The 24202-nt window shown below is 38.0% G+C and overlaps 1 protein-coding gene across 3 annotated transcripts in view; it reads right to left on the bottom strand.

Annotated features, from left to right (window-relative positions):
• Positions 1-750: 750 nt before the first annotated feature.
• Positions 751-24202, bottom strand: part of RUNX1T1 (runt-related transcription factor 1; translocated to, 1 (cyclin D-related)) — a 128310-nt gene continuing 104858 nt past the window's right edge. For all 3 annotated transcript variants that reach the window (XM_012643632.1, XM_012643633.1, XM_012643634.1), the window contains exons 9-11: positions 20017-20085; positions 14616-14806; positions 751-1460 (exon numbers count right to left, since the gene is read on the bottom strand). In XM_012643632.1, the coding sequence (XP_012499086.1) occupies positions 1185-1460; positions 14616-14806; positions 20017-20085 (536 nt within the window). In that variant the 3' untranslated portion in view covers positions 751-1184. The remainder of the gene's footprint in view (positions 1461-14615; positions 14807-20016; positions 20086-24202) is intronic.

Below are 24202 nucleotides of genomic sequence, written 5' to 3'. Positions count from 1 at the left end.
ATATCACTAATACATACAGATATAAAAGCAGCATAGAAAGATACAGGTTTCTCACCAACTAGGAATAAAGAGACTAAATGTGGGCATATGGTTAAACTACAATGCATCTTCACATTTGTCCAACACATTTACAAGAAAAACACCATTGGGAAACCTCACAGGACAGAAGTGTTTTAACACCAAGAGAACTACTAGTTTTTAATTAAAAATCCAAACAGGGTGGGGTTGAAAAATTTTGGAAAGGGGCTGGAGCTGAAGCCACCGTTTTTTTAAAATTATTTTTTTCAATATAAAATGAATGAGCTGGAATAGACCCAATGTCTTACTCTGTGGAACCTTGCAAAAGTGAAGAAACGTTGAAGGGTTATTTAGGGCAGCTGGCTGATGTCAAAGCTGCCAGAATGCTAATTAACTGCAGGCTGAGTCTCTTACTTCTGTGTGTGTGTGTATATATATATATAAAAAGGAGCCTTTTGTATTATGGCCTTTTTTTTTCTTGCTGCTGTATTCATACATCCCACTGCAAATCATCTTTCATTTTTCATTCTGTTGACCTGGATATTATTATTTCTTTTCAGAAACAGGAAAAAAACCGAACATCTGTGTCTCCTTCCAATCTGCTGCACATCTGCGCGTTTTGTAGCGGGTCTTCAAAGTTCAGTTAGCAACCCACGGACGCCATTCATCTTCTTGTTAAAATGTCTACTGCTGTATCCAATGCTCATGCCCTTGAGGGGTTTCCTCTTTTTATCCATTATTGTATATAAAGAACATTGTGACTTTTAATATTAGCATTTTTGCTTTCAACAGCAATTAGCAATCTCTTGGTTTGCTGTTTGGTAAAGCATCGGTTAATGAGGTCATCTAGTTTAAAATCCCAGCTACTTGAAAATAACAGGGAGGAGGTCAAATCTATCATTTCATTGTTATATTCTCTGCTCTCTTTTCAGTTCTCTAAAGAAAAGATATCTTTGTTATCCACAATAAGTCATTATGACCCGTTACTGGCCCTCTGTTTTACTACCACCTCAAGATACAGTTAGGTTCTCTCTTGCTGAAGTACTGAAATAGGATAATTCATCTATAAACAAACAAACAAAAAAAACAACTTTGAGCATCTGAGGATGAGGAACTGGTTTCGCGTTGGTTGTGTTGTCTTTCCTCCGACAGTTCTGAGTTCACGTCTAGCGAGGGGTTGTCTCTATGGTGGAAGGGGTCCCCGGGGTGGTTGACCTCGGAGTGGCTGCTGGTGGTGTGTCCATTGGGCTTCCAGCCCCGCTGTTGGGCGTGACGGAGGAGCTGACCGCAGGCGTGTCTCCCTGCTGCTGGGCCTGCAGGGTCTGTCCACAGATGTGGTGGTGCTTCTCCCAGTCCTTGTGCTGGCAAAACGAGCCACAGTATCGGGCTGTGTTACAGCCGCTGCAGGTTTCACTGGCTTTACGGCCACAATTCCAGCAACTCTAAAGGAGACAGTGGAAGAAAACAAGATCCCAGATTAATACCGTGTGAGGCAAAAGTCTGATAAAGATGCTAGGCGGCACTGTACCCTTATTTTCAAACCCTATAGAGTCAGGATGAAAAATCCAGGCATGTTATGTACATGGGAACTCACACTAAACACAGAAAAGATGCAGGTTTTGGTATCACGATTGGCCAAAATTTTCTGCCAGCGACTGTTAACGGCATTGAACAATTTGGCTGAAGACCTTTTCAGTTTTTACTATAAAATCCTTTCTTTTTAGGTTTGGTTATTTTTACATCTAAGTTCCCCATTTACCCACACTCACTAGCAATTACTATATGCAAATTTTTCCCTTGTAATAACCATACCACAATGGTCAGACACCAATACATCGCTCTGGGCAGAAGCTTCTTCCTTCTAGATACTCTCAGGAATCACTAAGAAACTACCAGAACCCTGTACTGGATTTGAAGAAATGGAGTAAAGGATTCTATTCCCTGCTTCATCACTGACTAGACAGGGCCAGACAAGGTACTCCAACCTCTCGTGTGTTTAGTTCTTCCCTCTGCAGTTACTCAGTTTACCTTACGACCAAAGGCTGGGACAGTCTTAACACAATCTCCTTTACCTCTGCTCCCTAGAGGGTAGGATCCTTGGTTTGCTTTTCCTCTTATATATCCTAAGCATCATAATAGTGCCTGGTAGACAATAGGTGCTCGATTAGTATTTGTGAAATGAGTGAATCAGACTGTGACTAATTTGGCTTTGAAAAATGAGGAACACTCAAACTTGGCAGATAATAATTCTGCTTGCATACAATGCTTCCCAGCTGATGGAGCTACTTTGTGTCTTGGCAACTCCAGGAAGTCAGAAAAGCAGAGGGAACTGGGGCTCATCTGTGAATGAGGGGCACACAACTCGGACCCCAGGAAGTCTGCTGCCGGCCCCGGATGGCGTTTTGCAAGATATGAGAAAAGTGGAAAAGAAGTTGTCTCTGGGATCTAAACTTTAAGACAGTCATATCCTGGATCAGGGCTGGAAGAGCATCTATAGGGGAGAGCGCCCAGGGAAGAAGGCAGGGAGGAGGAGGAAACGAATTGTGATAACCCTTCAGGGTCCTGCCAGAAGGCAGCGAATCTCCGAAAGCCACTTTAAATGATCATTTCAGTGTTTAAAGTGTCCTCAGTTTCTTTATCAAGGCCAACCCCATTGTGAAATGCTACATCAAGTGCCCTAAGCTTTATGCCATTAAACTTCTTACTCTCTATCTTCATTGGTTTTGACTATTTTCTTGCGAAACAAACTTCTGGCTACACTCTGGTAACCCCAACCAGCTGATGGTATGTGGTTATATCACAATTAAAATAGACTTTTTAAGCCCAGACATAGGTCAATCTCACAGGTCTCCCCACAAATGTTCTCTATATTTGTTCGACTTTCAGTTTGCTAGTTGTGTGACTCAGGGTGAGTTCATGAGCCTGTTGAAAATACCCCTGTGGAATGTCAGCCCGTCACCCTGATGTGTGTGGCTTTACCACTATGCAAAATGTATAGGGAATCTTTAGCAGTATCCTAACTTTGCTAACAAATAAAGGGCCTCCTAGAGGCTTGCGCATGCTGGAAGTCTGTAAACTCATCAACTCTGGTTTCAAGCCTGTAGAAAGAGCACAGTTCTATGTTTTTATTTCTTTATCATTAAGAAATTATGGTCCTTAAGCAATAAAGCTCACACACAAAAAAAAAAAGGAAGAAAGAAAGGAAAAAAAAAGCTCAACAAGGAAAAGCAAAACAAAAATTTAAGATCTCAAACTCTAACCAGTGAAAGGTGTTTTAAGTAAACATAGATGAGGAAATCTAGAAACTTGGTTGTTGATATGTCAACTCATAAGTAAAATAGCTGCGTGCAGTGGCTCATGCCTATAATCCCAGCACTTTGGGAGGCTGAGGTGGGAGATCACTTGAGGCCAGGAGCTTGAGACCAGCCTGGGCAATATACCAAGACCCCATCTCTCCAAAAGGTGTTTTTAAAAAGTTAGTCAGGTATGGTGGCATGTGTCTGTTGTCCCAGCTACTCAGGAGGCTGAGGCAGGAGGATCACTTGAGCCCAGGAATTTGAAGTCACAGTGAGCTATCACAGGGCCACTGCATGCCAGCCTGGGAAACAGAATGAGACCCTGTCTCAACAACAACGAAAAGGTAAAATGAAGTTAAAATGAATAATTACTTCTAGAACAAAGCAATCTTTTCTATTTCAATTTAAGAAAATATCTCAAAAGATGTGAACCTCTGATCAGAGGTTTCATTCCCGTAACTCAAAGCCCTTTTCTCCCAGAATTAATTTAACTGCATTGCATGTATGATGGTTCCACAAAGATGTGAACACACGTGCGCCTGGCCCACCCTTCAAAGCAGTGAGGGATGACACTCAGCACTCAGAGTGGAGTTTACTTCCTTGAGGTTTGGGCTTTTAGAATAATGCCAGCTGGATCCTGGAACAAACTCAGCGAATAAGCGATATTCCTAAATTACATCAGAATATCCCAATTAGAGAACAGAGACTCAAATCCAAAACAATATTTTAAGGAAATTAAACATCTAATCTGAGTCAAGTGGCTTCTTTAGGAAATACCCTGGTGTGAGTCCTATCTGTTTTTTGGCAGAGGCACGTTTTGGCAGACATGAGGGTGGTAACTGCCCAATACTCAATGGCTCCTTCAGATTGAAATCAGATGTACGCAACATTCTCAATTTAAACTGATTAAACACACAGACTAAACCAGGTAATTACAAATGTATGTGTTGGGAAGTGGAAAGAGGAGACAGAATGGGGACTTCTTTATTTTTTAAAGCGTTTTCAAAGATGGGAACAATTTTACAAATAAAAAAGTGGAATTGTGCCAACTACAGAAACAGATGTTTTGGATCATGAAGCCGCTGGGAATTGAGGCTTCTCTGCCTAGTATTGCCTGGTTCTGATCCAGGATTTAAGGGGTCTGGCTAGTTTTACCTCTAGTTTCATCCTGAAGTTGTTCAATCCTGTTCATTTACCACCCACCACTGGGACAAAAACAGCCTTCAGCTGTAGGAAGGTACAACAAAGAGCAATTTAAATGATTTAGTAGGAAAAAAATCTGCAAATTTTTATTTCTCTTGACATCGCACTACAATGAACACTCAGGGAACTTCGGTGACTGTTCAACTAACAAAAACTCCAAAGTGCATATCCCTTTTTAAAAGCTCATTAGAAAACTGAAAAAGTAATTTCTATTAAGATAGAATTTATCTACTGAATTTCCTGTTAGCTAATCCATACCTGCAAGACTGATGCCTCAGCAGGGGCACTCAGTCCCTGAACAGTCACAATTCTGGGAACAGGGGAAGGTACAGGATCTTGTGAGTACACCAGTTTGGATCATTTTAAGTTTCTAAGCTTTCTGCTGTTCACAGAGGTAGAAACCGCAAATTGTGTCTAACACCCAGAGGTACGTCCGTAAGGGCAGGAACAAAGGCAGTCAACGGCTTAAACCAATTTACATTTTTCAATTTGTACTTTTTATATTCAGGCTAGTATTTCCTGATGGTTGTTTTATTTATTTGTTTATTTTGTTTAATTTTTTTTTTTTTTTAAATAACTGAGCTTCCTTTTCAGGCCTCTCAAGAGTGATTCTAGTGACTGAAATTACTACAGTAGAGTAGGAAAGCTCACGAAGGGCCATGTTACAGGAAGTTTTATTTCCCAAGCTCATGGCACTATAGAGTCTTCCCTTATCTTTGATAAAATTATTCCCTTTTCAGCCTAAATAATATTTCCCTCCCTGTCTGAAAAATAAGAACAAGTCAATTGACCAAAGTTAGGTGGTGAGTCAGGTGAAGACTCTGAATTTGAACACAAATCTCCCTTTTTCTAAATAGACCAAACACAAGGCTATATATGGACTTAGAGATGACAGACTGAAGCTTTCAAATGCCAAAACTGCATATGAAAGATTTTTGACACTTTGCTTCATATCAGCAATGTTCTTTGTCCCCAAGAAAAAAAATTATTTCCTTTATCTTGTTATTTTTGATACAAAGATCATGGTCCTTCTGTCCTACTGGTAAAATATGTCACTTCTGGTTCTTGCTGTTGAACATTCTTTTTCTGAGAGAAAATATTTTTTCCCTGAATTACTTTAAGTTTCTCCAGGTCTTACACATCTGTAATTATCCAGAAGTCCTTGCACACAATCAATGCTTAATGAATGTAAACAGAATGATTACAATTAAAACTTCCAAAATGTAAAGAACCCTATAGAAGGCAACACAGTGACTTAAATTCACACTAAGATCACAGCATGTTATACTTGCCTTGCACTTGACAGTTTAAAACCATTTTCACACACATTTTGCAGCTTGGGAAATACTGAGGTGCCCAAATAAATAACTTTCTCAGTAAAAGACTTGACCAAAGTCACAAAGATATAAAGTTACATAGCCAAGGTTTGATTCACCCAGACGTTTGGACTACAAATCAAATACTCTTTCCAAAATACCATACTTTGCCAATCTCAGATCTTTGCTTAGAGCCCATGGTTGCATGAACAGATTGGAAGAGCACTTAACTCCTGAAAGTGGACAGAGATTGGACTAGGAAGTTGGAGGCACCACAGTGTCATGGCGTGTAACAGAAATGCACAGGCTCCAGAGTCAAGCCGGCCTGCATTTCATTTCCGACTTCATCACTTTGTGACATTAGAGCCACAGGCAAGGTACTTAGCCTCTTGGAGCAACAGAACCTGTAAGGCAGGAACAATAACTGCAGGGTTATTTAGGATTATGTCAGTGCTAAGCACAGCTCAGTAGGTCCTGAATAAATAGCAAGTACTAACACCACCTCCTCTCGCTGGAAGGAATCAAGACGTAGATACAATCCTTGCTCCAGACCCAGCACATGACAGCCTTTAGAATTAGAGAGTTCGTCGTCCCACCCAAATTAAGTGCTTTCACACACAGGCATTGACAGCTACAGAGAAAGAACATTAACTTACTTCCCTTACGTGTCCTTAGTGACTAATTATCTTTTCTCCATCTTCACTGTCCTCACACTTTCTGAATTTTCACCACTGATGACCACTTCCCCATTCCTCCTTTTTAAATGCCCTTTGTTGAAACTTCCTCTAATTTGGGTTTCCTAGATAGTACTACAATCCTCTTTCTTGCACTGTAACTTTCTGTTTGTTCATTCCCCTCTAAATATTTGGCAAGGGGATGGTGAGGACACTAGCACAGAAAAGAGAAATATCCTTTCCTTCCTACACCCTTCCTTGTCAGAACTCGTGGTTTCAACCACCAGTTGTAATAAGCACAGGACTCTCAAACTTGTTTCTCCTCACTCATCTCCTTCCCGAGCTTCACATGTTCTTTCCACTGCCTGTTCTGTATGTAGCTCCACCAGGACGCTCCTCTAAGCAGTAGTACCTAAACCCTAAACATAATGTTGTCCACTTTAGTCACTAGCAACACTCAGCCCCAAGACTCTTGTTATTTTATTGCAAACTCCTCTTTCTTTAGCCCCTGCCCACTCAGTGCCAAACCCCACAGACTTTATTTCTGTGGTCTTTTTTCCTTTCCAATCTCATATAGTTGCTACTTTAATTCCCTTGCCACGCTTCCCGTTAGAATAATTTCCTGTCTACGGCCATACCACCCTGAATGCACCCGATCTCCTCTGATCTCAGAAGCTAAGCAGGGTCGGGCCTGGTTAGTGCTTGGATGGGAGAATAATTTCCTTTTATTATTTTTATGTTTTCGAAATAGGCTCTTGCTTTGTTGGCAAGGCTAGCATGCAGTGGTATCATCATAGCTCACTGCAACCTCAAACTCTTGGGCTAAAGGGATCCTCCTGCCTGAGCCTCCCAAGTAGCTGGAACTACAGGCATATACCACCACACCTGGCTAATTTTTAAATCTTTTATAGAGATGAGGTCTTGCTATGTTGCCCAGGCTGGACTTGAACTGCTGGGCTCAAGTGATCCTCTCACTTTGGCCTCCCAAAGTGCTGAGATTATAGGCATGAGCCACCACTCCCAGCCCAGAATCATTTCTTAACTGTTTTTTCTTTTCTTTCTCTCTCTCTCTCTTACATAGACACAATGCTCATTTGCAAGGTGACTTTTTTTAAAAATAAAATACTCCTATTCATCTCATTTGTACCTCCTAATCATCTTGCAAAGTAGCTCACATAAACATTATCCCAATTCTGCAGATGAGAAAACCAAAGCTCCAAGAGGTGAGCAACTCAAGGTCTTTCCAAGTCCAGTGTTCTGTCCACTATGCCATGAACATCTATGGAATCAAACAAAAATCTTTTAGTAACACAGCATCCTAGCTTGTGCTCTGAGAGCACCAACTTCTTCTGGGAATGGACTGGTCTGATCAGACTGTGAGGGCTTTAATGCTGTAAGACTCCTATGCTCTATTCAGAGTCTACACAGGCAGTGTTTCCACAGCTTGGGACATCCTGCACAGATGCCACTGCGGTTGGTTCTACTAATTCTGAAAGGAGTAATGAAGATGAATCTCTCAGAGTGATTTGCTCACACTATCAAGGCTTAGCAGGCTCTGGAAATACAAAGCGTAAAGATTTGAGCAGTGTTTCTGCTTAAGAGTCACAAAACTGCCCAACCTCGATATAACTGTGCAGTTCTGCATCTATATAAGAATAATAATTAAAGGCTGTTTTAATCTGGGAGAAAATCACTTCAGTGGCTTAAAACTCAAAACTATTAGAGCAGTACAATCATTTATTATCTGTTTCTATGCTCACTTCCAGTTTCCTGCTTCAATCACCTAAACTAGTATAAGTTGTGGGTCTCAAAGAAGAGCTATAGAAGTTTCTTTGGAAATAGCCACAATCTAACAGTGTTTACTGGAAAAAAAAAACCTTCTATATACACATATAGGAAATGGAAATACAGAAAAAATAGAATAGTTTAAGATGAACTTCTGATTTAGGCTAATGCAGCCATTACATTCTGGGTGAAATATATAATACATTATAAAAAGAGGAAGTACAGAAAACATCACACTGCTTAGGTATCTGCCCCAAGTCCAGTGTCATTCTAACTGTTAATAACAACAATTATTGGTCTGTAAACCCAAGTAAAATTACAGAACTAAGTAGAAATAATCTGAAAGAAGCCCAATGAAGAAACAGATTCACCAGTACACAAGCAGGGGGGAAAAAAAAAAAAAAAAATCCCACTACTGCCATGTGGCTATGAAGAAGGTGTCCTGAAAGCCAGGCAATGTGGGCTAAGGACTATGAGACCCTGAGCAAGTAGCCTAACCCCCCCTCCCAAGACTCAGCTTTCTTACCTGCAAAAGAAAGAAAACACTATCTACTTTATCAGAGCTGATATGAGAAGTAAATAGGCTAAAGATAGAAAGCACTTTGTACCAGGCCTGGTACAGGGTTAAACACTCACTGAAGGTCATCTTATTTTATCTCAAGCAAAACGAACTTCATGCAACCCCCAAGAACTCTGCTGACCATGGGTTCCTGTGTGCCTGGGACAGCTTGCTTTATAGCACTAGTCATGTCCCAGCAAGAGCACCCTCATTTACTTCAAAAGGCATTCCAGTTTGCATACGTTATATGGCACGCCTACAAATAACTCCATACATTATTCATCCCTGCCTCCATGTCTTCTTCCTGCTGATCTCCCCAGTTAAATGTTTTTAACTCTTCTCTCCTCCTCCTGCAATGTTTCCATCCTTTACTGCCAACCTTTCAGAACACTGGTTTTTCTAAGCAGGATGGGCATTACTAGCTCCATATAGATATGAAAAGTCAGGTAGAAAGACAAAGGCTAAATTCAGAAATTACAGAGAGAAGAATTCAGAGATATCTGTAGTCAACTGAAACAGTTCAGAAGAAACATAGAAACAGCCAAGCTAGGCCTAGAACTCTGGTATTCCGATTCTGAAGCCCAGATTCCTTCTTAAAATCCCTATGAAGTGGGGGGGGGGAGAGAAATAATTTGTGCATCTATCCACATATATATTGTTATAGAGTTGTATTATATAGATTACACACGATCTAGGTAAAAGATGGGTAGATACCTACATGGGAGCTGGCTTAAAATAAAGAGAGGAAAGGGGGAAAAATACTGTTTCAGTCAGAAAAGTATAGCACACATCGTGATCAAAAACTGTGGGGACGGCTGGGTGCGGTGGCTCACGCCTGTAATCCTAGCTCTCTGGGAGGCCGAGGCGGGCGGATTGTTTGAACTCAGGAGTTCGAAACCAGCCTGAGCAAGAGCGAGACCCCGTCTCTACTAAAAATAGAAAGAAATTAATTGGACAACTAAAAATATATAGAAAAAACTAGCCGGGCATGGTGGCACAGGCCTGTAGTCCCAGCTACTCGGGAGGCTGAGGCAGGAGGATCGCTTGAGCCCAGGAGTTTGAGGTTGCTGTGAGCTAGGATGACGCCACGGCACTCTAGCCCGGGCAACACAGTGAGACTTTGTCTCGGAAAAAAAAAAAAAAAAACTATGGGGAATGTAAGCAGATCATAATGCCTTGTTTTATAGCTCTCAGCACACTACAAATTGCTTATGTAAAACAAAAAAATCTTTTGAATAACCATGTAAGTGAATGACATCTCATTCCTTAAGAATAGACAGAGGCTGACAGGAATAAAATGAATCACCAATGACCCCTGAGATGGGGACAGAATTCATGTCTTCTGGGTCCTCCTCTCATATTCTCTCTGCCACATGCATCTGCCTCTGAGCTGTGCTAGCAAGATGAATATCTAATCAGCTGAACATGGCCTTTGAGTGGTGGGACCATAAAACTTACCTAAACCAGGACACTTGAGAGTAGGAGGAGACATTCTTAATAATTATAAGGGGACAACAGGTGTAAACACCACCCTACACCCTACCTTCCAAGTACTATCCTGGTTTCCACATTACACAGTATGAACTTAAGCCTCTGTGCTCTATTTACTCTTTCCAGTCCACAGAGAAGATCTCTCTCTCTCATTGGATTAAATAATTGATTTGAGCTTCTAAATGTTTTCACTCGTGTTGTTTATGCACAAGAAATACGCAAAGGTTACCTTTTCTACCACCCCCATACATCCCATGGGCAGATCAAAGCCAAAAAGTTTTTGAAGGTGATTCGAGTAAGATCACCTGATGTGTATATCCCAAACCCTGTACCGCCCACTGGAAATCATGGCTCCCTCTTCCTTCCTGACAGAGAATCAATCACTGTGTCTTGCACATTCTATCTCGTGGGTATGCAGCCAATACATCCAATTTCCTGCACCCCAGCACCACTACCAACCATCCTCATCCAACCATCTTCTCCCCCATCTCCCTCCCGACACAGATTGGTTCCTCCTTTTGCTTCCTCTAATCTCTCTGCACACTGCAGGGTGAGTGACCCTTCCAAAACACTCATCAGCCACAGAATTATCCTGCTTTCAAACCTGGCAAAGCTTCCCTTCCCATCTTCCCTGCAAGAGCAGTGATGAGGTCATGGAGGGGAGAGATGGTGGGCAGCTGCTGACCAGTTTCATCCTTAAGAACCAGAGGGGAAACAAAACTTTTCCCCAGAAGCCTTCACATTAAACTTTATTATGACTCTGACAATGTAGTTATTTGACACCTCCAGTAAATTGCAATCCACGTGAAGCAGAGACTGCTGTACCCTCGGTGCCAGCACTGTCCCTGACACAGAATGGGAGCTCAATGATTTGTTGTTGAAAGAATAGATGAATAAATGGATGTGAGTAATTTAGTTGTGTGTATCAAATAATAAACTAGTTTGGGCAGGTCACAAACACGATAGTTTTAAAGAATGCCCATTAATTTCTAAATACAGTTTTAAAATCAGTAGCTTTTACATTTAAGGACAATGTATATTTTTATTATCATGGCCAGAGCTCTCATTTCTAAGAATAAAGACCTTTCTTTTTTCTAAAAAAGGGAATAATTCATAAAATATCTAAAGCCCAATGGGCCTTATTTGGGGTCAAATTATTGATATTCAAGAAAACCCCTGAATATAAAAACATAGATGAAAATTCTGAGAAGTAATGAAGTGTCTTCTCAGCACACAACAGATTCCCTACCCTGGGGGCCAACAATGGAGAGGTCTAGCATAGGAAGCTCTATCCTAGCCCAAGGAAGCCAGACCTGTCCTGGCTCTATCCAAGAGGGGTCAGGGAGCTCTTTAGACCTCAGGTGAGATGCAAGCATCACTGCTGAGGTGGCTTTTGTCAGGCTATTTCTATTAAAGGGTGTACCTCCTTGAGGTTGAGGAAAGAGCAGGGTGCAGAAAAATAATACGTTGGCTTCAAAGCTTTGTCCTTTGAGGGAGGAAAAAAGCATTTACCTACAAATTCAATCCAATAACTGGGAGAAAGGTATGGCTGAAAGGAACCGACCACCAGGCACTTGGATTGTTCTTGGACACTCATTCCTTGGGAATGAATGACATTAACTTTGGGTTGGTTAATGGATTAACCTTTACTTCTTTGTCAAGTCCTTGGTCAAACCACTTTTCTAGGGCGTGTGTGCAGACTTAAGCGCAAGTCCAGAGGAGCATCAGCTTTATTTAAATGAAATCCTCTTCCATCTTTCTCTCTTCTACCCTCAGCCCTCAGGAAACTGTCTACATTACTTATGGGAAAAGGGATGGCTCCTCCATCTTAAAGTCTTAAAAGTGGTCTTGCAGTTTAAAGTAAAGAAAGGTGAGAAACCAGACCAAAGTTGCCTTTATCTGCACCCAAAAATTACCTTAATGACCCTTATGAAAAGATCCTTATTTCATCGTTATGAAACAATATAAGGACTGATAGCATGTGGCAAGTTCCAGCTTAGACTCCACCATTTCCTAGCTTTGTAACTTTAGCCAGGTGAGTTTCCTTACCTACAACATGATCAAATGATCACGTCTCAAGTTTCTAGCCATTACACAAGACACTTTCACTCATCTTCGCATCATGATAAGACCAAAGCTTTTAGAGGTTCAGTGGCTTTCTCACAGATCAAAGAATTGCAAGAGCTGGAGCGGGGAATTAAATTTGTCCCTCTGAATTCCAAACTGTTTCCCCTACCATAGTCTTAAAATTCTTGGTAAAGTGTCACTGAAGACAAAAGAGTGCTGTATTAAAGATAAGTCCCCCCCAACTTTGCAGAGACCAAAAAAAGAAAGAAAAAAAATTATTACAGATGATCATTCTTACATAGGTTATTCAATCATATGTACTACTTACCACAGCTTCTGTGTGATATACCATAATTTAAAACGCTAAATACTGGTGTCAAGATCATATATTTTTCTGGATAGGTTTTAGGAATAGACACAAAGCTTTTAGATACTAAAGGAATACAGCATGTTATCACTCCCATACAAAAACTTAATTGACAATTTCTTCCTAGACATTTATCTTTAGAATTCAGTGAACTACAAAATATTCTTAACATACCCAACAGACCTAAAATGTTCATGTGCAAGTGATAATGTTTTAATGATAATAACAAGTGTGCCTCACAATATTACTAACTTGAATAGAGCGGGACAAGTTCTTTTCAAAAGATGCTCATAAAAATTAAACATTAAAAAATACAAAACAAAGTTCTTATATATCTTAGCCACAAGTGCCAATAAAACTGAATTTATGTCTAGTGTAATTCAACAATGGAAAAGTCAGCAACTAAAGGGTAGATAAACTTCCCTTTGTCCCTCTTTTCCTGAGAAACTTTCAAATGTTAAAAATCAATTCCTTTTGTGCCCTTGTTATTCATCTGCTACACATTAAATAGAAACTCTAGGCACCGAGTGATTCCCGCAGGGCCTTTCATCTACAGAAAAGCCTGGTACAAATTAAATACTCTCCCCCACAAATTATAGATATGTATTGTGGTAGACCATTGATTTATCAGTTCATGTCTCTGCAAGTTCAGCTGGGTGAGACTAGCCAATGGTAATTCTTTATCTTAAGTTACTTTGGGGTTGAGGATTGTGATGCTATATTCATTAACATGAAGCATTACTATGTTGCTCTGACTTTATAGGCTACATTTTAAAAATCATTCCCTTAGAAATTGTGTTTTAGTTACTTCCAAGATCTTTGAGCCATTTAGTTTATCTGTGAGTATGTGTGTGTATATGTGTGTGGGAATTATTATACTGGAATAATACTAAATAATATTACTTCTGGCAGTGATATTATGCTAGGAAATGGCCATAATACTGATTATCACAACTAATATGGAACTATAGACTATATACAAGATCTCTTAGAAATATTTAGTTGCTACACACATTGTTTTGGCACCGGACTTTAGGATCAATAACTAAGGAAGTGATTTCAATCCCGAGCATGCAGTATGTCTTTGGAGACCATAGTTTATGCAGTGTATCTATTAAATCCCTTCTATCAGAAGGAAAGCACACACATATGTTCTTTCTCACACAGCCAAGTTTTGAGTTTCTAAATAATGCTGAGATGTTATAAGAATTCACTTTAATCCATAACCCATCAAAAACAAAAAACCTTTTTTTGGCAGAGAGTTTTCTTTTAGGTCTTCAATGAAGAAATGAGCACAGTGGAATATTATTCAGCCATTAAAGAGAATGGAATCATGCCTTTTGCAGCAATATGGATGAAACTGGAGGTCATTAGCTCAAGTGCAACACGCCAGAAACAGAAAAACAAATACCATGTGTTCTCACTCATAAACAGATGCCAAAAGATGTACACACATGGATGTGGGGAGCGGAATGACAGAAGGGTGAGGAGGTAGAAGGGGAGTGTATGATGCGATGATGAGAAATTCCTCAATGGGTACAATGTACATTATTTGGGTGATGGATACCCTAAAAGCCCTGACTTGACACCATGCAATCTACACATGTAACAAAATTACCCTTGTACCCCATAAATGTACACAAATAAAAAAAATTAAACAAAAAAGCAGAAATAAAATTTGATCAGCTCTTGATCAATTACACAAGTACTTCCAACTCCCAAACTGTTTCAAAGTTTTTTTTTCCAAATATTTGTCTAAAATCCAATATCCACTTTCATTTGTGACCTCCTGGAATAAAAAATGAGCAGTCTAATTAACTTTCTCATTGGGAAGCTCACCTCGCTGGAATCCTCCTGCTGATTGATAACCGCGAGCGCGTCCTCCGCAGCCTGCCGCTTGGCCTCGGCCACCGTGCGCTCCATCTTGGCGCGCTCCGTGGTGATCATGTCGTGGGCTTTCCGCTCCGCCTCGGACACGGCCTTCTGCAGCTCGGTCATCGCCTGGCGCTTCACCTCGTTGACGGCCTCCTCTGCGTGCCGGCCGGGCCAAACCAGACAAGACAACACCTCTCGGTTAGCTCAGGCCCTTGGATGCTGCTTACTTTTTAATAGAGTTATGCGCAACAGGCATTACTCTCATCCACATTTTTGGGCAGTTCTGGCAGTCTAAAAAACTAGCAAATATGTGAAATTCACTTAGGAAAACAAAGGGTGAGAATTTTTCTGTAGCTTGTACTTCTGGAATTATTTTTGAAATTCCTAGGTCTTTAACTACGTTTTTATCAAACTAGTGCAGCCAGAAATGATTCTGAGACCAGATTAAGAAGTTAAAAGGACACTCGCAAGAAACCTGTCTGTATAATTCAGACACACATAGAAGTTAGTTTTCATGACATCGTAGGTTAATATGAATATAGGAAGTCCATGGGTGAAGCATTCAGAAAAAAAAAAAATAAAAGGGAATGGATTTTACATGTACACATATGTAAGTACAAACAATTGTTTTGCTGGTAAAAAATACAACACAATAGTGAAAAGGTAACTCATATAGCAATTAGGTTAATATAGACCTTTTTAAAAAAATGATGTAACAGATGATCCAGTTTTACTTTTTCTTAAGTCATTGAGTAATATGGATATGTGCCTTTACAGACTAAATGATAGAGATTTTTAAAAATCTTCTAATTTCTAGATTTTAAGCTATCGTCTGTCTACTTCATCAAATATATATAATGATTTTGCATAACCAACTGTTGCACTAGACTAATATAACTGAATCTTACCGCAAACCAAAACAGTCAGGTCTGACTACAAACCTGTGAGGTATCAAATTAGCTCTTTATTTTTGGCTGAGGAAAGGGTGCAAAGATTCAACTAATGTACAACAGAAGACTGACAACTAAAACAAATAATTTCCATTTTCAAAAATTAACTGTTCTAATTAACAAGGGAAAATATCCTCCCTCTGAATTAGTTTATCTAATTTTCATCTTTATTCAAAGCAAAATGACAATGATTAATTGAAAATTTAATAAGCAGTAATTATTAACTTGGCAAACCTAGTACCAATTAACACTCTATTAAAACTAATTATGACATGTTTCATTCAAGTGTTTGTACTAATTGTTTCACCCACTTAAAAAGCACCTTAATTAAATGTTCTGTTTAATTAAAAACATAGATTCCTAATAAAAATGTTTTACTGTAGATTAAAAATGTAAGAGATGTAAGTACTCCTATGGTTTCTTAAATTTCTATGGTTTATTTCACACATCTATGGTCCATGACTTGAGGAACGTCAGAAGATCTCCAGTAGTAATTAACTGTCATGACTTTTGTAGTCTCCATCATTTTAGTGGCATTATTTCTTAAGTACATTTGTTTGCAATTACTGTCTGCTGGGCTTTATAAACTATAATATAAGGAAAAGATCCAGACTGGAAATATTAACGAAAATATGTTAAGCCTTTGTTAGCTGTTTTAAGACATGCATTTAAAATCTGGATAGAATCAGAGTATTGCAGACAGAGCTTACAGAATCTTCTTCACCAGGAGGTGAAAAGATGCCTTTATTACCCTATCATAAATGACTTGGGGCACCAGGGAAGTACTGCCCTTCTAACTATACAGCCAGGGTCTAATTTAGTTTGAATATTCAAGGTGAATTAAAATTCTATCTAAGTGGTAATACAGGACAATAATTTTTGCTTATGATCAAGGCTGTAGCTTGACTAATTGTATATGCAAATCAGGCAATTTATATTTAAATTATGCATTCCTATTCTAATCCCACAGGCATATACAGATCAGCAAAGAGAATTGGTAGGACATTTGCAAGGTGCTTGAATATTTATTACCAACTGCAAACATTCTCTGATCGTGTGAAAAGAAATATACTGAAGAAAACATTGAGTTGCAATTTTAAGAGCATCTTTATGTTAGATTTTTTTTTCCAGTTTTACAAGGACCCTTTGTAACTTTTGAGTTTCTTACTTATGCTTTTAAAAATATTACTTTCAGGGGGAAACTGATGGGCCTTGAACATTTGTTAGGATTTCTAATCTTTAAAAATTTGTATTGTTATGTTATTGTATTATTTGGGGCAATGTGCAAAATTTGCATAGCGTCCACAGATGAAATAATAGTGTTGTATCAATGTCAATGTCTTGATTTTGGTAACTGTACTGTGGTTATGTAAGAAAATATCCTTCTTAGAAAATATACACTAAAATAATTAGGGTAAAGAGACACCACATCTGTAATTACTCTTGAATGTTAGAAAACATACATACATACACACACACATATACACACACGTTTATCAGAGAAAGAAAAGGAGGTAAGAAGAGAGGGGAAGAGAGAAGATACTAAAGCAAGTATGATAAAATAGGAGAATTTGGGTGAAAGGTACAGGTAATTTTTTGTAACTTTTCTGCACATTTGAAATCACTTCAAAATAAAATAATGCAAAAAGCTATATGATGTACTTTCTTTCTTTTTTTTTTTTTTTTTGAGACAAAGTCTCACTCTGTTGCCTGGAGTAGAGTGCCATGGCGTCAGCCTAGCTCACAGCAACCTCAAACTCCTGGGCTCGAGCGATCCTACTGCCTCAGCCTCCCGAGTAGCTGGGACTACAGACATGTGCCACCATGCCCGGCTAATTTTTTCTATATAGATTTTTAGTTGTCCAAATAATTTCTTTCTATGTTTTAGTAGAGACGGGGTTGTACTTTCAAACACAAGATATACTTTTCCCAATTATAATTTTCTCTGAAAAAGGACCCACTGGTTATACTACATCAAATTTTGAGAGTTCTGCCCTTTAAACTTTATTTACTTATCTTTTGCCACAAAGATATTATACTTTTATTGCAAAGACACACTTTATAGCTTTAAAAAAAACCAACAACAAAAAAACTGCCCATAGCCAAATTTAGAATCCTAGAGAAAGAGCCTTCAAACTGTAACAAGCTGAGTGCATATGTCACATTGTGCCTATAGTATTTTCATCATGTTGGATGCCTTGACATTGCAAACACTAGAAATGCGTTTTAAGAAGCCTATAATGATAAATATTATAAACAGTTATTGGAGATTTCCAGATGAAACTGCCGTCCATACTTTAGGGATTTAATATACTCCTTAAAGTTTAGCATCATTCATAGAAAACTATTCCCGAACTCTTCGTAGGCAGATTAGGGATACCTCTGTGAGAAGAATACAAAGTTAATCTGCTCCATACCAAGTCATGTTTTAGACTGAAGACCTAAAACGGTTGACAGACATAGCAAAAAATAATCCAAACATTTCCTTGATAAGGTTTAACCCTTCTTAGAGAGTACGGACACAACAAAACAAGTATTGCTCTTTCTCTACTAAGTCCCCAAAACCTAAAGTATATCCAGAATTAGGTTTGGAAACCCCCAAAATAGACAAGTGAAGAAAAACAATGGTAGATTCAATAGATTACAACATGGCAAGTAAGAAAAAAAAAAAAAAACACAATTGATTAAGTGGAAAATACATAGTAGTTCTGAATCTGCTTTCAATTGCTTACCACTTATGGTAAGACTTCCTTTGTGCATAGCTATTCAAGTTGACTTTCCCACAAAGGTGGTATATTCAGAAAAATCTGTTCCCACTTAATAGCAGTCAAACAAAGAATTGAGCAGACAATAGCACAGAAGGAATTTGGATTACACAAGACCTTACCGGCAGTTTTTCTTGAGGAACTATCAAAAATTTAACCTAAATACATGTAAGTAAGGGAAATGCAGAGAAAAGACTGTCCCTTCATCATAAAAAGTCATCCTCTGTTGTCCAAATGACAATTCTTTATACTTCTTACTGGAATAAGTTGCATTGACAGCTTAAAACTGGAGGAGAAAAATGGTCAGAAGAAAGATGTGGCAACTCTTTTTCAGGTAGGTGATACACCACATATTTTTAACAGCTTGAGAGTATCACATGACTATTACCATAAATCTGATAAAACTATGTAGGTGAGCAACATATAGTTTAACTTTTAAGCACAATGGATCTATTAATTTGCAAATCAGACGTGCAAGAGAGCTTTCTGGTTCTTTAAGCTACAAAGCCTAGAATACCATCAGACTTTAAAACTCATTCTTACAAAAACAGATTGTTTCTTAGAAAATCTATAAAACTACTTGGATAAGATACAAGTTGACCAGAGAGTCAGCAAGTTGCACAGAAACACAAGTTGCACTACAAACACAGCTGAATCAAATCAAAACCCAAAGAACAATCCCTTGGAGAAAAAAAACAAGAATACCCTTTCCCTTGGCTGTTTGGTGTTGCCAGCCCTATACCCATTTGACTGTTTGCAGAAGTAGCATTTCCCAGCTTCCCAACTCAGACAAACTATTTTAACAGTTCCAGTTATAGCAGCTCAAAGCCGCAGTATATTTTTAATGTCATCTTTAACTCTTAAAACAGATTTATGCTTTATCTGCTGAGTTGGTTTTCATAAAGGTTTTTGCTCAGCTGGTGTTCCACCAAGATTCTGCCAGATCTGAACTTCTTTAAGCCCAATAACAAGTCAGTGGGTCATTAGCATCAGGAGCTTTAAACCTACTGCAAAATATAGAGCAGTGTCTCTCAATGGAAAGCAAAAAGTGTACATGGAAAGTAAAAGTGGATGTTTAACAACTTTGTCATTTAACTTAAAAAAGTAATTTAACTCTAATCATTGAATATTAATTAGCAAAGAATAACTTTAAAAGTTGATTGGAACCAAAAAATAATTTGAGTACCTTAAATAGTCAACTAGATTTGATACGATTTTTTTTTAAGAATGCAAAGGAAAAAGCTGAAGTACACAATTTAATTTCTAAAACAGTGGATTTTTTCTCCATCAAAGGGGGAAAAAAAAAAAACATGCAAGCTAAGACCTCCTATATCGGTTTCAGCCTGAAACCATTATAGCCACTGAAAAAAATCGGGTTTATATAATGGAAATATTGCCAGCCTCTCAATTATAATGGCACTAGCAGATGCTACTAACATAACAACCATTTCATGTTCTAATCAGGCTTGGTTTGAGAATATTAATCAGGTTTTTTGTTTTGTTTTGTGGTTTTTTTTGTCTTGTTTTGTTTTGTTTTTGCCGTTGTTGTTGTTAGCAGTAAAGTCCTTTCTTGTCATTCTTCACATCACTGCATTAACAACTGCACACAGCTGCCAGAACACGAAACTCGTGTTTTTAAACAATTCTTACCAGCTTTCTTCCAGATCTCCTCTGGCACGTATCCAGACGCAGGCCTGTGAAGGAATTCCCGATGCGCATCTAGGAAAAGATGAGAAGGGGTTGGAGAGAGAGGAGCACTGTAAGCACAGTTGTGTCATCACACAGTGAAGTAAGCAATGCCCATTCTCCTGGCTTCTCTGCAAAAACACAATTCCGGAAAATACACAAAAATAGCACGACCAGATATGAGAGCCCAAGGAAAACAAAAGGTTATTGGTCTAAATGTCTTGTACGCTCAAAGCCAAAGCAGCTTTATTTCATTATACAAGATGATGTTTGGGAATACTGTTCTCAGCATTCTCTCACTATGGGGATTTCTATAGGTATATTTTATTTTGTTAATGAAAATAAATTGTATTTGGTAGTTTTCCTTTCAAGAGTCAATTTCATAGTTAAAAAAATCAAATGTTTGGTAATGTAATTTCCACAAAGCTCTGATTTCTGCCACCTTTCAATAAATACTGAGCTCTACTCTATGGCTAACCAGTTCTCAACACTTAATTACTTCTTAAAAATCTCACTGAGCATTAAGATCTTTCACACAAATTAGATCACATGGATTTGATACGGGTGGAAGAAAGACTCATTAGAATGGATTCACAGACCTTCGGTTCACCAAACAGAATTAGTACGTGCTTTTCAAAAAAAGAAATGAAGTTCCACTTTAAATACTGTGCTTATTATGCTTGTCAAATTTTAAAAGTTTGAGAAAACAATACTATTACTGATATAGGAATGCTAACTCCCAAAATAATATGTTTTCATGGAAACGGCATTCAGTATTTTATATTTTTTACGTATGTGTGAAAGTAAACAAAGTGCATACGGTCTTCCATATTGGATTTTCAATGAAAGCCTATGTTTTTAGAAGTTTTTAGGAAGAAAAAAACCAGTTTAACTTCTATAAAATACAATGATTATTCAACCCATGATAAATTGATTAAAATAGAAAATTTCTCTATATGTACAAGAACTGTCAAGTTGTTGACTAGCTTTTTTAAACAATACTTTATCTAATGGTATGTTGAAGGTAAACACATTGACAGCCACACAAAAAAATCAGGAACTTTTCCTTGGGGCCACAGTGTTTTTATTACGAAAACAGAATAAAAACTTCAAGTGTAATTTCAAGGTAAACATAAATAGAAAAACAAAATTTATTGACTTCTAGGCATTTAATCCATGTTTTTAGAATGAAATTGTCATAGTAATTGTAACAATAAGAACATCAACAAGTAAGACTTTATATATGCTTCACTTGGCCCCAGGGTCAAAACTAGAGCGATAAATACAACTCATGGCCATTAATGTGTTAAAAGAAATTCAGTTTAGTCTCATGTATCTTATGGAGCTACAGAATATCAAAAATAAAGGGAAGCATGATCAATTTATCTAATTTTATGTCATTATGTTTGAATGCTTTAGATACATTTGAATGCTTTTAATCCTCATAAGGTACACAGATTATCACTTGGCCAGAACACTAGATTTTCCCGACTATTCAGAATTAGCAAAATTTACTACAGTTTGGTGAAGGATATATGGAAACTCTCTGTATTATCTTTGCAAGGTTTTTTTTAATCTAAAATTATTCCAAATTAAAAAGTTTATTTTCAAAAGTTTACATTATAATTTAATGACCACTGGATAGACTAGAGATATACATGCATTCTCATGTGCACACTCATTTCTATAAAATAAATGACAAAAAACCAAAACGTTTTTACTGAAGCAACTTTCATTCTCAAAACAAAGAAAGCTAGATAAAACTGTCTGGTGCATAAAGACTTAACGGAAATGTGATATAGCTAATTAGATTTGTCAAGATTATCTTTCATTCCACTATAACTATTTCCAGAAGAAATAAAGAAAGTGCAATCAAGTTCACATTTAGCCATGTGATACAGTGAAACACAGATATTTACTTATGACAACTTTTAAAGACAATTTTTAAGGAGAAAAAAAGACTGATTTAAGTATAATTTATTGGATACGAATGGATCTGTAAAGTCTGAAGACAGAAAAAACTTGACTTCTCCAAAGTAGCAAGAAAAAAAAAATTTTCATTTATTGGGTTAAGAAGAGATCCGTAGCTTATAAAAATTATTTTTTGGTAAACAGCTAATCCTTATTATAAAGAACAGGGAAGGTGGATCTTAAGTTATCCAAAGTTTATGCCTAAAACATACTAATTACCAGCCCTAGGAAGTATAGGCAGGAGAAAGTTAGTTCTAGAGCCCATTAGAGCTGAATCTTAGCTTTTCCAACTACTACCCATGTGACACTGAGCATGTTAGTTTCTCCACAACTCAGCTGCCTCATCTATAAAGTGAGGACAAGATGACTAAAATTTGAGAGCGCTGCTCTGAGGACTGAAGGAGGTGCCTTCCTATTACGTGCTTGGCATGGCACATCCTAAACTCTCATTAGATATTACTTGCTATTATCCTCATTATTAATATCGTTGCTATTATTACCTACTAGGTTGTCCAGTAAGAACGGGTATATACTTATTTCCTTATAAATAACTAAGATGAAAAGAGCACTTTAAAGTTTCTTTTTCCTCTCAGCACTAAAATCCAAATAGCATGAAACTTTAAAAGAAAGCAAAACCACTAAAGAAATTTGGATTAAGCCACATACACCAAATAATTTTTTTCAACTCCTGGAATATGTATCACTTGAGAATAGAAATTATTTCTAGAGTTAACAACTCAATGCCCAGAGTATACATCACTTGGGATTAGAAATTATTTCTAGTCTACGCCTGTGCTGCCCTGAATGTGCCCGATCCCGTCTGATCTCAGAATAAATTATTTCTATAGTTAACAATTTGCTGCTTAAGTTATTAGTAGCAAAGTCCTCAAATTTCTTTGAAGACACTTTGATAAATTTTACTTAAACCTCACTCATCAATGTTTACAGCCCCCAAATTCACCCAAATATTAATATATAGAACTCAGTTGACCTTCCACCTTCCATGTGCTGAGGGCACATATACCGCACTGGAAAGCTGTGCAACATTTCACCTTGGCTACATCTCCCTAAATTTCCCAATGACACACTACCATATCCCAACTCCACCTGACCTAGAAACCCATTAGAAATGCTAAAAGCAATCATGCAAAACAGTTTTCCTAATCCTAACCTACTTTCTGAAAGAATTTTTTTTCAAAATAGCAGAATCTGAAGGCAAATAATTATATGTACCATATTTAACGATATCCTCTCCAGTTCTAAGTTACTGTGTCCCTGCTAAACATCAGGTCTGCCAACAGAAAGAACAGAGTGACCAGTAGTAGGTGTACTCTTCAGAAACCTATTTGATACCCTGATGAATACTATTTTAATAGCTACAAAAACCAAATTATTAATATATTTAATGTTTCCTCTTCTGATTAAGCAGCAATATCAGAATCTCTATAGGCAAACCTGAGTTTAAAAAGCAAAAAATCCTGGAGTTGATCAAAATTAGAACACAGGACAATTTCTTTCCTGGGACTTTATTATTTTAGAATATTGGCTAATCTAGACAAACCTATGCAAAACACACACCTTAAGATTCTGAGGCTTGGATTCTAAAGAAGCAAATTCTTAACCATTAACTTCTAAGCACCTAGAAAATACCAGTTGCTATAAAAATTAGTTGCTAAAATGTAGTGGTAGAAACAAAGACAGGAGTGCCTATATGAGATGGTTTAAAATGTGAAACATATATATGTATGTGTGTGCGTGTAATTACTGAAAGATGAAGAATTACAGAAAAGTCCTTCTAATTTAAGTTTAGATTGCTTTGAGATGCAAATTGCTTAGAGAAGAGAGGGGAGAAGGAGGAGGACGGAAGCCTCCTGAAGAGAATACACATCTATGAAGAGAAGAGACCAAGTAAGAGTGAGGGGAAATGGTGTAAGAAATGTGAAGAACACGAAGAGCAATCTATGATGTAAGAAAAGATGGAAGACGCACTACACTTATGACAGAATGGAGACCACTGGATACTAGATACCGCAAGGGCCGCCATCAATATACATGAAGGGATGAGCTGATAGCCTTTGGAGAACCAATATGACCTCATATGACCCAGGACAGCAATGCTCAAAAGCTTGGCAGCACCTAGGTATGGCCTTCATCCTGTAGTGGGCAGAATCAGGCTGTG

The sequence above is a fragment of the Propithecus coquereli genome, unplaced genomic scaffold, assembly GCF_000956105.1.
Source record: "Propithecus coquereli isolate 6110/MARCELLA unplaced genomic scaffold, Pcoq_1.0 Scaffold2, whole genome shotgun sequence".
Lineage (NCBI taxonomy): Eukaryota > Metazoa > Chordata > Mammalia > Primates > Indriidae > Propithecus > Propithecus coquereli.
Note: the sequence above shows the minus strand (reverse complement) of the source record. Positions and strands in the feature narration are given on the sequence as shown.